At 40.0% G+C, this 14,148-nt stretch overlaps 1 protein-coding gene across 7 annotated transcripts in view; it reads right to left on the minus strand.

The window, feature by feature from the left end:
• Positions 1–14,148, minus strand: part of CACNB2 (calcium voltage-gated channel auxiliary subunit beta 2) — a 245,389-nt gene that overhangs the window by 106,068 nt on the left and 125,173 nt on the right. Inside the window, exon 1 of one of the 7 annotated variants that reach the window (XM_021541002.4) lies at positions 3,559–3,860. The exons of the other annotated variants lie outside the window; for them this stretch is intronic. Within the exon in view, the coding sequence (XP_021396677.1) occupies positions 3,559–3,591 (33 nt within the window). The 5' untranslated portion in view covers positions 3,592–3,860. Of the gene's footprint in view, positions 1–3,558; positions 3,861–14,148 lie in introns of those variants that run through there. 7 annotated transcript variants of the gene reach the window in all.

The following is a 14,148-nucleotide window of genomic DNA, read 5'->3' on the forward strand; positions in this document are numbered from 1 at the left end:
TTAAAGGTGTCCTGTGCCCAGCCGAGGACAAGCTGGTGCCATCAGCCTGGCACACCTCCATCAGGGCCCCGGGAAGGCTGGAGGGAGGTGGCTGGAGCTGCCCAGTGCCCACAGCCCTGGCAAGACCCACCTGGGGGAGGAAGAGCAGATGTTCTGCAGCCAGGGGAACTGCCCTGCTGGGCAAAGTGTAGCCTGGGGACACAGGACAGCCTCCCAGACTTGCAAACACCATCTGGACTGCCAGCATCCCTTATGTGGAACTCAAAAGTCTGTTGGGAATAAGTTTTAGATGCTTTTGTTTTGGGAGCGTAATGCTAACTACGATCTACCAGGCATCTGTGAAAAGGAGTTCCCTCTTTCTGTTTCATTTTTGATGAACTACTCCAATTCTGTTTAATTTATTTATATATTCCCTTTAACCAGAGGTTTATTTCACAAATGAACAGGAAAAGGCCTAAACAAACAAGTTACAGCCACAAATGAGACTGTTGGGCCTGCACCTTTTACAGTTTCCTGTATTTATGAAATTAAATTACTTACTATAGTCAAACACATCTACTTTGCCAGGTATGTGGTGAAAAATGCCTAAAAAGATTCCATATGTTTATTTTATCACTCATAAAGAGCTTTATAAGCATCTACTTAAAGTTTTAAAATGTAATGGGAAAGACACTGTGCATCCCAAGTTAGACCATTTATGGAAATACTAATGGAAATAGGAAAGGACCACTGTTACCTGTTTTGTAATCAATAATTTTTTAAATATTTAATTTATTTCAAAAAGATAGCTTTTGACACTATGTCATGACCCTTTTTTTTTAATTTTTAATATGAAGCTGTCATAAACCCAGCTTTTTTCTTTTGATAACTGATTCTTAAGCAATATCTTTGTCAGCTGGGGCTGGTGGGAGATGGTGTCAAAGTTTACCATTATCAAAAGTTTATTAAAGTTTATAATTATCACTATCAAAAGTTTATCAAAGTTTACGATTATCAGTGCTGTCAGATATCTGGACGTGTTATGCACTCAGAGTAAGCTAATAATCCAATCTTGTTTATACACAGGAACAAAACAAAAGCAAAGTGCATGCAAAAGCTACCAGTCTGTAGCATTTGACTGTTAAATTCCACTGAGTTAGAATACCACCTCAGATACCCATATTTCTGCAAACATGTGTGTGTGCTCACGTGGACATGTGTGTGTGCATTTGAAATGCAAACAATTATCACACACAGTTCCATTTCTCTATTACTCTATGTAAATATTTAGTTTTAAGAGATGGATTTACTGAATTCCTCTAAAAGATGCTTTCATGATGCTATGTTTCTTTTCATCAGTAGTCTCCTCCCTAGGATAAGAATAAAATTTTATATGCATAGCTAGAATTCCTTGAAGTTATTTAAAATTGCTTTAAATTAATAGTAAACTTAAAATTAAACCCAGAAATTCTTCACTGTCACTTTTCACTCACTTTGTCCTTCAGTGACTCAAGTAATTGTGTGGGAAGATAAAACAAATGCCTTTTCCACAGTATAGAGCATATGGCTTCATGAACAACAGATCTGTACAGATAGAAGTTTCATATTGATTTTGCTTTTACTGAACAATAAAAGTGTTCTTCAAGTTTTAGGTATACCATCAATTCTATTTTATTTCTCACTGAGTAAAGCAAACATCTTGGTAAGTCTGACTGCCAAAATAACACCAAAAAGTGCATCCTTATTTTCCCCCAAATTGTCTTGCTCATAAGAAAATCTAAGAAGAAAAAAACTCAAATTATATTTTAGTTTGCACTTAGTGACACATTTTATTTGAGGAGATCATTACTCTTCAGTTTCAGGGACCTCTAGACTTATCAAAGAGAACAAAAGAAAAAAAACAAGAAGGAAATAAAAAACTCCAACCCTACATAATTCATGGTGGGTTTCTTATGTTTTCTACTGACGCTAATTCACTTTGCACAGCGATGTCATAGAAAAGGGAATGAGATGGCTCGCATGCCTGGGAAAGTTTTCTGAAACACTGAATTACTTTCTATGAGACAGAGTACTTCAATATTTTTTAGAAGCTGAAAGCACATCAGAGAAAGAGATTGATATTTGAATCCAAAGCTCTAACACTATTCTTCAGTCATCTAGGTTATTTTCAAGACATTTTAAAACTTCAGACTTGCTTGCTGTATGAACCAGGAAGTAACGCCACAGGATACAATGGAATGAAGAGCAAAATGCAAAAGTCTGTTAAGAACTATTTGCTACCCGTTAAAAATATATGAATGTAACCAATTTAAAAAAAAAAAAAAAGCTTCAAAGTTTGATGATCTCTTCTGCTTTACAATTTTTATACACAAGTCAACATTCTATAGCATAATCACTGCAATGCCCTGTGGCTTACTGCTTTGGAAAAACTATGTTCTTTTCAGCTCCCTAGCTTGCTTTGTGAAAGTTTGTGCAAGTCACACATACACAAATGAGTTCAATGTGCAGACAGCTGCACTTAAATTATTTTCATGAATGTCTTCTACATTTCTTGCATCTAAAAAACATAGCTGGCTGGAATTTAAAAAAGAAAAAAAAAAGGGGGAAAAATGCAAAATAACTAAATTAATTCCTTGAATTGTGTTGCAGAAACCAGACTTCCATAAAAGGCCCTTTCATACTTCAAAGAGCAACTTCAGTAATCAAAACAAAACATTTGCAATTGCCAGTTATATGCAAAGAATGTAGCACTTTTGAGCTTGTGAAATTTATTTCGATGTCCTATAGTAGAGTTCATACATATTTTTCAGTGTTACTCTTCCCCAAAGCTCCTCAGATTTGGACTCGGCCACAAATGTGTGTGGGTGGCAGAATCCATCCACTTTGCTTACAACGTAGCACTTGAACCACAGGCTGCAAAATTGCAAACTTTTATGTCAGCTAACAGTGTCATGCAAAAGTGTGGAGCTGTTAGTGGTTTTCTTCTGGTCTTCTCTGATATCATCAGCTTATTTCAAACACTGTGGTTTTTTATACATATATTTAAGTAAAGAGTGTCAGATCTTAATGTGGGTGTGTTTGGGTTTTTATAAGCTAGCTCTTTTGATGGACATTGCAGTACATTACAATGGCATGCTTTGAACTTTTGTACAAAAGAAATGGCTTGGCAACATCCCACAAACATACTATTAAGGCCAGTTCTGTAAGCTCCTTGTAGTCTATTTACACTACAAATTATGAGACAAATTCTGAATTATGTGGAGGCATGGGTTTGCTTAACTCAGAGTCCAAATAGTCTCATAATACTCAGTAGTTAAATACTTTCAATACTGCCACAACGCAATAAAACAAGGAAAGTGAATTCACTTTTATCTACCAAATAGTACCCCAATACTTGAAGAAAAATGTCATATTTAAAAAGCAATCGAATTGGTGAACACTGAAATTCAAACAGAAAAAACGATTCAAAGCTGCCCAATAAACTCTGAGACTGGAACATTAAAAGTAAGTAACAACTAAGAAAACAAACAAACAAACAAACAAACAAAACCCCCAAAAAACCACTAGTTTACATCTTACCGCTTCGTACTCCTCACTGCCAAAAAGGTACATAGCTACTCCTTCGCGGTCTGACACCAGTTGCCCGGAGCGCCCAGTCGCCTGAAGTCAGATCTTCCACGGCATCCTCGGCTCCCGCGTCCCAGCCGGGCAGGCTTCCCGGGCTGCTTTCCCACGCCTGGGCTGCTCCTGAGGCACCGGGGCTCTCGGGCATCAACGCGGAGTGCGCTGCGAGGGCCGCGGGACCGGCGGGACGGAAAACTGCGAAACTCCGCGGGCGGCAGCGGCAGCCCCAGCCCCGCGCCCGTGCGGAGCCGCGCGGAGCCGGACGGGGAGGGGCGGGCAGCGGGACGGGGCGGGACAGAGGGACGGGGCCGTGCGGGACAGAGGGACGGAGCCGTGCGGGACAGAGGGACAAGGCAGTGCGGGACAGAGGGACAAGGCAGTGCGGTGCGGGGCACGCAGCGGGGCGGTGCGGGCGGCGGGACGGGACGGGAGGGATGGAACGGAACAAGACGGGGCGGTGCGGGCTGAGGGCCGGGGCGGTGCGGGCAGCGGCGGGCGGCAGCGCCGCGTTCCGGCCCTGCCCCGCCCAAACTGCGAGCGGGGAGAGCGGGGCCGGGAGAGCGCGAGTCGCACCGGAGCGCCCGGGACGAGCTGCCGGGCCCGGTGAGGGGCGGCTGCGGCGGCCGGGACCAGCCGGGAGAGCCGCGGGGAGCGCTGCTCACACAAACCCCTCGCTGCTCTGACCGTGCTGCAGAAACCCATGCAGCTATCTCACTATTTATGTCTCAAAAAAGAAAATTCTCCTCTGAAAAACAAACAGCCCACAATAGTTTCTCTTTTGCATGTTTCACTCGCTTCATTGCTTCCTCGCACTGATTAGTCCCAGGCTGCTCTGTAAACACGGTGTAACTTTATCTCTGTGCCACAATGGTACTCAGGTAACTGGAGAGTTACACCCGCTACCTCCAGTGCACGGGAAGCGGATCCCACGCAATACCGCACCGGGACAGGAGAATCCAAGGACCCGCCTCGCCCCTGCCAACGTCTAGTCCGGGCAGAGCAGGCAAGAAAGAGTAAAAAACCCCAAAGACCAGGATAAATCACAACTAAAACACTTCAGAGACTAATTCCCCAACTGCATTCCCAAACTAATATTAAAATGGGGCTTAAAAATAAATCCCATTAAAGACGGTTTAGGAATACAGCATAAAGTAAACCAGGCACACAGAAATATTGCCCTCTGGGAAAGGCTGTTCTTTACAACTGAAGAAGAGGCCACCAGTTGGCATCCAGTAACACAACCCTGATCAAAACTGCTTTCAAACATCACTATGAAACCTGTCCCTTCTCAGCTTAGTCTTCTCAATTCTTTATAGGTCATACTGCTGCTAGCACTATATCCTATAACCAGAACTATACATAAGCACTAAGAAAAAAATACGGAATATATAATTTCTTAAGGAGGAAATGTGTGGGTGTATGCTTGCCCATTTATATCTATAATCAAGTTAATATAATGTACACAGCATCTCATGAGAAGATATAGCATTGAAACCAGTTTGTGCTACTCAATTTCCTTCTATTCCACAGAAGAGAACAAGACCTCTTTTGTAACAAAACCAGCAAATGAAGCAGTTCAAATGCTTTGTAAATTCTACCCTGTTCCTTCCTGTGCATCATCCCCTGCTTATTTTAAATACATCTCTTGACTAACTCTGTTTCTTTGCGTGAGTTAGTAGGATATTATTCTCTCAATCTGTTTTCTCTGTCAAAACAGACCTTTTGTCCTCTGTTGACTATATATGATGTGACTCATGAGCCTGGATTTTTTTATGTTCTTGTATGTATCCACAAACAGAGTTAAACCCAAGAAAATGGTTGGAAAAGGGCAAATCAGAAATCAGAATACATTAATTTTATTTCTGACCATATGTTTACAAAATAGCATTAGTTTAAATCTGTCAGCTGAACTGGTCACTTTGCATTATATCAATTGCAAATTATGCTGCAAACAAGTGCATAATAGTGCATTCCCAGAGCATAAATAAAACATGCATCATTCCTACATGGAGGCTAGCAGGCATCAGACACCTCTACTGGAATGTAATCACCACTTGTCCAAGTTGGTTGCTCCTACTGATGCTGAATGAGTGTGGTCACACACAATTACCAGCTTCAATGTAACTGCCCAAGTTTTCCTGCCCAGTGTTTTTAGTGTGGAACCACATCTGTCAATACTGGCAAAGCCAGTGTCATCACGCATTACTTTACTTGTCCGATACAGCTCTTGTAAGCAATTGAAATCTGGGTGCTGTAGCTTGATTGTTCCCTTTTGGATATGGCTCTCATAACTAATTTGGAGAAAAAGAAAACCAGCAGGAATGTTACAAGTACTCCTAACATCAAAATACAGGAAAACATATTGCTTTGTATGTATTAAAAATTATGATAATCAGCTCCTGTACTTTAGCAATGAATATGAAATCAGGGAGGACTGCAGTTCACATATATTCAACAGAGACTTAGGGCATTATTCAGGCTGTCACCGTAAGTGACTTTCATGTCACAAGTAATTCTCACTACAGACAGCACAAGCAGCCAGAGTCTGGCAGCTTGGACAGTAAATAAGCTGAATTGCTCATTGCTCTCTTGAATTGAAACATCATGACAGGTACCAAAGTCTGTCTCAGGGCTCCACAAAGCAAATTTGCATATAGCTTTTATGGTTCAAGAATTAAAAGTCTGCAAAAATGCCACCCCTGTTGAGGGTGTTTAAACTTAGAAAAGCACTTCTAGATGATCTATGCTCCTCCCCCAGCTAAGTGACAGCACAGGGTTTTTGCTGCACATGGTTCCCCCAGTAGCTGAGTGTGGCAAGGGACTGGCCAGCAGAGAGTGGGCAGCATCTCAGTGCTGAGCCTTGCAGACAGAATGCCATGATCCACATGGAAAGAGTGAGCAGAGAAAGGGAGGAGATGGAGGAGTGTGAGGGGGGCATGGAGAGGGAGAGAGAGTTGGTAAAAGGAAGCTGTGAACAATGGGGCTGGAGAGGTAATGGGATGGGAAAAGCAGAAAATCAGAGTGCAGAACAAGGATGGATCGCAGCAGTGTGACCCACAGGGAGGAGAGCCAGGCTAGAAGACAGGAATTAAGATTATGCAAGAAAAATGTTGATGGTAGGCAGGGAGCACCACAGGATTTGAAAAGGCCTTCAAAGAGACAGCTGGCTACCGACTATCTAAAGCTAGGAGGTAACCAGGAAGGAGTGGAATGGTGTGGAGCAGGGCGGAAACGCTGAGATGGGATGTCTGGGCAGAATTGGCTGATCAAACAAATACAGGCCACTGGAAAACCTGCCAGTTGGAGACTTGAGTAAGAGAAAGTTGTTACTCTATTTTGGGGACAGAATGGAACAGGGATGAAGGCAGAAAGTGTCAAAAGCACAAAAATAGGTGTAAAAAATGGTAGGTGGAAAAAAAGCTAAGGGTGGAATTGCTCCTCTCCCCAACTGGCACTTTCCAGCAGGACACCTTCTTGCAGATGTGTGGCAGAGAGCTACACCAACACGACTCGATGAATACTAGACCTTAAGAACCAGCACTCAGACTAAAGAAAAATAAAATACTGTAACTGTGAGAGTCAAGATTACAGTCTGAAATGATGAAGTAAATCACAAGGATAAAGTAAATCACTTATTCAATGTATACAAGCACTTTTAAAGTAGGTCTTGCTCATCTGTGGAAGCCAACACAGCAATAGCAATATTAATAATGTGTTAACAGAGGCAAACAGGTACAAACACAGGTGTGCCAATATGTGTGGAGTTTGCTTTCCCTGATTGCTTCCCTAAGTTTTGTTCCTTTCATAAAAAACTATGAAGGTGTGCGGTATCTGGTGGAAGGGGAATAAAGAAGACAGATTCAGACTTTTCTCAGTGACTCCTAACAAAAAGGCAAAAAGAAATGAGTATTGATTGAAATATAGGAAAATGCATTTGGACACAGAGAATTTTTCTTTTTTTTTGCATGATAGGGTTTGTTTTATTGTATTTTTCATATTACTGAGAGGGTGAGAAAGCACTGTCACAGATTTCACAGGGAGGTTCTGGAGTCTCAATCCTTAGAGATAGTCAAAAGCCATCTGAACATGGTCTTGGGTTGCCAGTGTTAGGTGGCCTTGCTCTGAGCAGGTAACTGAAATAGTTCCAAAGGTTCCTTTTTATCTCAACCAGTCTGTGAAATTAAAAATTATCTGATTCACATTGATATTTTAGGGATTCCATCTCTCCATTTTAATTTTCAGGGATTAGGCATAATGACTTTTAAAATTGTCAAAGAGAATAGCATTTAACTCTGGTATTTAAACCCTGACCCATGTCTTTTAAGCATAGCTATGAACTGTCTACACTATAAATAGCTTTTTGTATCACAGTACTTCAACACAGTGCCTTTGGGAAAACAAACAGAAAAAAATGCTGACATGGTTGTCAAGGTTAATAGACTAAACAGACCTTTCTTGATAAACAAGAATCTTTCAGCTTGTATCCAACAGTAACAACATTTTTTTTCTTCAGGATTTCTATGGAAAGCAATTGACTCTCTCTTACCTATTTCAGATTCAAATTCAAATCCCAGTGAAGAATGTCAACAGTTTGTAACACCTTTACACAGCTAGCAGCAAGAATTGTTAAGGAAACTTTTGGCCAAAAAACTGAATAAGCTGTTACCTCACATATGGCATGAAAGAGCAAGAGCTATTGCACTTTAATTACCCTGCATCCAAACCATCCCATTCCATCCCATTCCATCCCACATCAGCACTGAGTAATTTCTTAACAAGGTTATTTATATGTGAAAATTATGATTAGCAATTAACTTTTTAGGTTTTTTGCTATGAATTTTAGCTATCCCATTGATTTTCTCCCACAGGGGTCATTCTAACTGTGGGCAACACCCTTCCAGCAGCATAAACTTAAATTTTCAAGGGTCTTACTGCCTGGAAAGAGCTGCAGCATGGATCTGAAGGCCAAGCTGCCTTGCTCCTCTGAGCATCAGCACATTTAGACGAATGGGTCTTTTACAGTTCTCATTGCCACTGTAAGTCTCTGAACACTGTGTGATAGTATCTGCAGTGTCTCAGCAGTTCAGAACAACTCTAACAGGACTCCACATTCTACGAAACATCCAGATGTTTAATGAAAATTATAGGGCTGCCTCAACACAGAGCATGCTAACCTAGAAGAGTTAAAAGCTTGCTCATAACACCACATTGCTCAGACAGGTTAAGTAATTCAATTGCTCAGTTTCATGACAGGTTAAGTAATTCAGTTGGGGTTTCCCAGAGCTGCGCTTAAACACCCCTGTTTTTGTGCTGGGGGTAGGCAAAGAGGGGATTAGCAGGGCCAGGACACAATTTAGACCACTTCCTTCTCTTGAATGATATCTTCCTTTCCCTTAAAAACATTCCTTAAAAGAAATAGCATCATTTGGGGCAAGTTAAAAGTGGGGTTTTTTTTGTTTGTTTAATTTTTGTATCAGCCAAAGTGATGGGCAGCATCCCTGGACATGGTGCGGATTCCAAATTATGAAGATACACTGCATTAACTTCCAGAAGACTTTGTATTTCTTTCTTGAATTTGTCCATTTTACATCCAACCACAAAATAAAATCCATCTCCTTCCATAATATTCCATACATCATGTAGGATGCCTGTAATTCTCCCTTACAGATGGCGTACATCTGAAAGAGGGTTGTTAAGTAAAATTTTATTCTGTGAGATTTAGTTTAGGTATATAATAAACCAGTGTCAACTAATTCAAGATGCAATAATGAAACACTTCCTTAAGATTAATGTCACATTTTAAATCTCAAAACCAAGTTTCAAATGAATGAATAATAAAATCTGAAAGTATGCCCATGAAAGTACAGGAATGCTATATAAATTTTATTTTTAAACATTAAAACTGCTTATCATTTGCAGATTGTTATTGGTTATTATGGTTACCATTCTCTAACACAATCCAATCTGCCTGCAGTTTTCTATTTCTGGATACAGCAATGATAACATTAACAGCAGACTTAACTTCTCAACTTGAAAACATACATACATTAGGGGCACATGCTATCTCCTGCTGCACTGAAAGATAACGTGAGTATGTTCTCACAGTGTCACAGAAATAAAAAGCTGCTGATCTCCCTGCAGTCAGATGTTAAAGCATCTAATCCAGCTCGTAATGAGTGTCAGGAACACAGCACATTTGTAAACATTTGTATTACAGCTACATAATAAAAATACCTGTTGTATTATAAAATCCTCTGCATCACTGAGATATTGAAGAGGAGTTATAAATGCTATAAAGTTGCAAAATATGCCCATAGGTGATTGTTCCCATGTGTGGGCAAGACTTTTATTTTTACTTTTCACATGTGATGTAGTCATGTAGAACATTGTCTTCTTAAAGCCTTGCAGTGAAACACAGAGAACAGGGAGAGAGACAGAAAGAACAATTCAACATGTTGCACAATTCAACATGTTGTTGCTGATCTAAGTTGGTCACAGAAGTCACCTGCAGCTGAATGTGCTGCCAAACACTTCTGAAACAACAGTAAATTCTGTCAGAGCTTTAAGGGATTGGAATAAAAAATTAATTCAACAACAATATTTTTAAAAAGTAATACCTCAGTATTAAGTAGGAGATAATGTTTGCTTTCCTATATGTATTAATTGTAAAAAGGAAGATTAATATACTTTCGAGCACAAGAATTTCAATTAAAAAACAACCTTCACAGAGAACACTTAATATCCTGTAGTGGAATACATAAAACTTACACAACACTGTAGAAATAGTTTGTGCTCACTATTTTTCCTTAAAAAATACACCTTTCCATTGAAAGGTCACTACTTTAACTCTACAATGTTACCCATACATTAATACAGCATTAAATAAGCAGGGTTTTCAATCTCAGTGAAAAGCTTTCACCTCTCACGCTCAGCACTCGTCTGCCTCTGGGAGCACTGAAATGCTCCATGGGCAGCTCCACCATGGCCAGATGCTGATTGTCCAGAGCTGGAGACTGAGGATTAACTTTGGCTCGTAGCTGTGCAGAGCAGCTACCCCAGACTAGTAGGAATATTACCCCTGGCCACATCCACATCCTGAAAACTGTGGTCCCCAATGTACAGGCTGTCCTCTGGGACAATTGCCATGCAATTCCATACTCAGGACATTAACTTAGCAACTGATAGTTCATGGAGGAGATGTCTGAGCCTCTGTGCCTTTAAAATGGTTTTGGCTTTTAAAATGTCCAGCCATATCTCAAAATCATATTTACAGAAGTGCTTTTAAAACTTGTGCTATCGATACCTCCAAAATTCTGTTTTCATTTCAGAAAACAAAATGCATCTAACCAGGAGAACCACAACAGCAGGCCACAGGAGTAATTTTGGCTCACTCTGCCTTTGTTTATACATTTTTGGCACAAGACATCACAATTCCATCAATTTAAATTATCGGTTATCACCAAACGTTGTGGTTTCTTTGGCCTCATCACTTCTTCAAATCTATTCCCATTTCTCATTTCTACTGTTTTGGAAACCTCTAATATTTCTGATGGTCACAGTTTCACACTCTTAAAATCTGGATTAATTATATTTAATCTTTAATGGACTAGCTTGTGCAATTTAATAAGCGACACTGAAATAAGTTCTGGTGAAATGTGAAAGCTGGAAAACTTTTCTCTACAGAAAGAACTATTTATCTCTTGGGACCCACTTGAGAGCTTAAAATAGGAATTAAGTGGAATTTAGGCAGCATATGTGCTGCTATAATCGCTCTCTCACCTATGAGGCTGCGTGTCACCCTGGCACAACAGAAATGTGCTTTAGTTTAATGAGCAGGGAGCCAGATGTGTAACCCTGGCCAGGAACTCGCAGTGTGTTGCAGTGAAAAACACGGCCAGAGGAACCAGCATGTCAGCTAAGCAGAGACTGCAGTTTGCAATGCAAGGGATTAAATAAGTGCAGTAAATTGCTCCTCACAGAGAATTAATGCAATGTGTTACAACAACATGTTCAGAACTGCCCTGATGAGATGCATCGTGAAGGTAAGGTACTTTCAGTCAATCTTCCTTGTCCACTCAAATTAACAGGATCTTGTTAGCATAGAGTAAGAAGGTGAAGACTTGGAAGAGTGTAAGAAGGTGCAGAGGTCTTTCCTCTTCTACACTGAAATGACTTTTTTTCCCCTCAGTTATAATCTAGATACAACTGTAAAATGTAAAAATGTGATTTTTCAATTGCATCTTTCTGTACTGCACATTTTCTTCCCCTCCCTCTTGCCACAATTCCTCATTTGTGCTCATAGAAAGAATGCTCTGAACAGCCTGGTTCCCCTGTGCTGACAGCACCGAAGGCTCATGCACCCGAGCAAAGAGCAGATCTCAAACTGCATTTCTGTGGGGCTGTCCTTCTCAGTCTGAGACTGCAGGACTCTCATTCTCCAAGAAAAGCACTCAGCCATTCTCTACACCCTGACTAAAATTTTAAAAGTGAACCTGTTCCTGTGTTCCAGAAGTTCATCCCCCAGTGACTTTTACAGCTTCAAATCTATGATACTAAGGTGCATTGGATGAGGATTTATGAAATAACTGAGAAACTCCTCCTAAGTACAAAAAATTTGCTAGATATTTGATATAATATGTGGGGGGAAAGTCAGTAATATACGAATTCTAATCAAATCCATAATTGTTGATCTTAAGATCGGTAGTTGATCTTAATATGGTAGCAACCTATAAAAAGACAATATTTTGAATTCCAAGATCCAAAAATTTCTTCTTTCCTAAATTCATAAAACTGAGCCTAAATTGCATATTGTGTTGTCCATGACATGAACAGAATAATGGATTTACACTGAACCAGCATCAATGCAGAAAGTTGCTTTTAAAATTTAAGAAGGTAATTACTCTCTCAAGTATTTCAGTTCTGACACCTTAAACTTCTAAAATAAAATACTCCTGTCATTACAAGGCTGGTTGCTTTGTTTATGTCTACAGAAATTCTAGTGAAGCTGGGAGATTCATGTGAAATCAAAGTGATAGAACATGATCACATTTTTGTGACAGAAAACATTCAGCCAGAAAATATCATTATGTCCTAGGAACTCACTGATTTACTCTGAACTTTGCAGGAAGCTATCAAAGTGCTTAGTTTGAAAGCACCTCTCCCAGCATTCCACCATAGCATCAGCTATTCAAACTATTATGTAATCAAGCATTATCCTGTTTCTTACACACCAGAGTGACCCTGTTTCCAAGACAAACTGGAAATATTGATGAAAACTAGTACTTTAAAATTAAAAAAATTACTTTTTCCAATGCCTCCCTTGATATATTAATTTAGAAGTTTCTAGAGAGGAAATACAGAAGAGATGACTCTTTCAAATAATACTATAGTTTGAAAATATGTGTTTCATTGTTAGCTCACAGAAACTAATTTATCATTTTACAAGAACAACAAAGTATATGCAAATGTGACACCAAGAAAAGCAACCAGAACCTTTCAAATAAATATCTATCACCTAATGTTGCTTAAAAAAATAGGCAAAATCATAGAATCATAAAATATTTTGTGTGGGAAGGGACCTTCAAATGTCTTTTAGTCCATCCCCAATTGTAAGGCTTTTAATAAGAGAGAAAATTTTAAAGCCCAAATGTGTTCTGGTCACAGAGATTTTCAAGGAAAGTCTATCCTGTAGAAGTGAGCTGCTGAACTGTTTACTTAGAACTGTGGGAATTGCACAGGAATAATACATACTTGGCTGAAGCCTTTGTCTAACTGAGAAGACACCAAGACAATTACTGAGTCCAAGAATCAGTCTTTCTACAGGCATCCTCTGATCAGCATGAGCATACTCGAAGTTAAATTTAGCTTTTATATCTAGCAGGCCTTTAAAATTATATTTTTTTTTCTGCTACTAATATTCTACCAATAGCATTAACTAGCCAGCTAGTAATTTTTAAGTGATGAATATTATCAATCATCAACCTGAGAGCATCCTTTCTGCAGCCTCAAGACATTCATGGGAGAAAAAAAAAAAGTTTTACTGGATATGTTTATATCCAGTAAAATACTGCAAAATGCAATGTATCATTAATAAGCTGAAGAAAAAAGTTGTTTAGTGACAGCAGAAGTAATGAAGCTTGGGTTCCCACACACACCTCCACAATACTTTCAGCTCTCTCTCATTTTCCCTACACACCACATGCTCTGTACCCTCAGCTCTCCTCCCCTCCCTGAACTTCTCTTTTCATGAGCAAAACAGGAGTGAGCATTTGCTTGCTCTGCTGCAGTTAAAGATGTGTTCCTCAGCTGGATGGATGCTGCCTTCCAGATGCCAGAGGAGGCCAGAGAGTGCTCTACATGTGCCACACTGGCCCTTTGAGGAAATGGCCCTAACAGCTCCTCCAGCCCCCAGGGAGCTCTGCTGTAATCACTCCATGCTTCTGAGACCTCTGCAAGGCTGGTTTAAATCGGCCACTGAAGTTCCTGAGAAGCACAACTAACAGATGGAAAGTGGGATTGCATAAATCTTGTCTTAGGAAATAAACC

This window comes from Lonchura striata, chromosome 2 (assembly GCF_050655825.1).
Source record: "Lonchura striata isolate lonStrDom1 chromosome 2, ASM5065582v1, whole genome shotgun sequence".
NCBI classification, from domain to species: domain Eukaryota; kingdom Metazoa; phylum Chordata; class Aves; order Passeriformes; family Estrildidae; genus Lonchura; species Lonchura striata.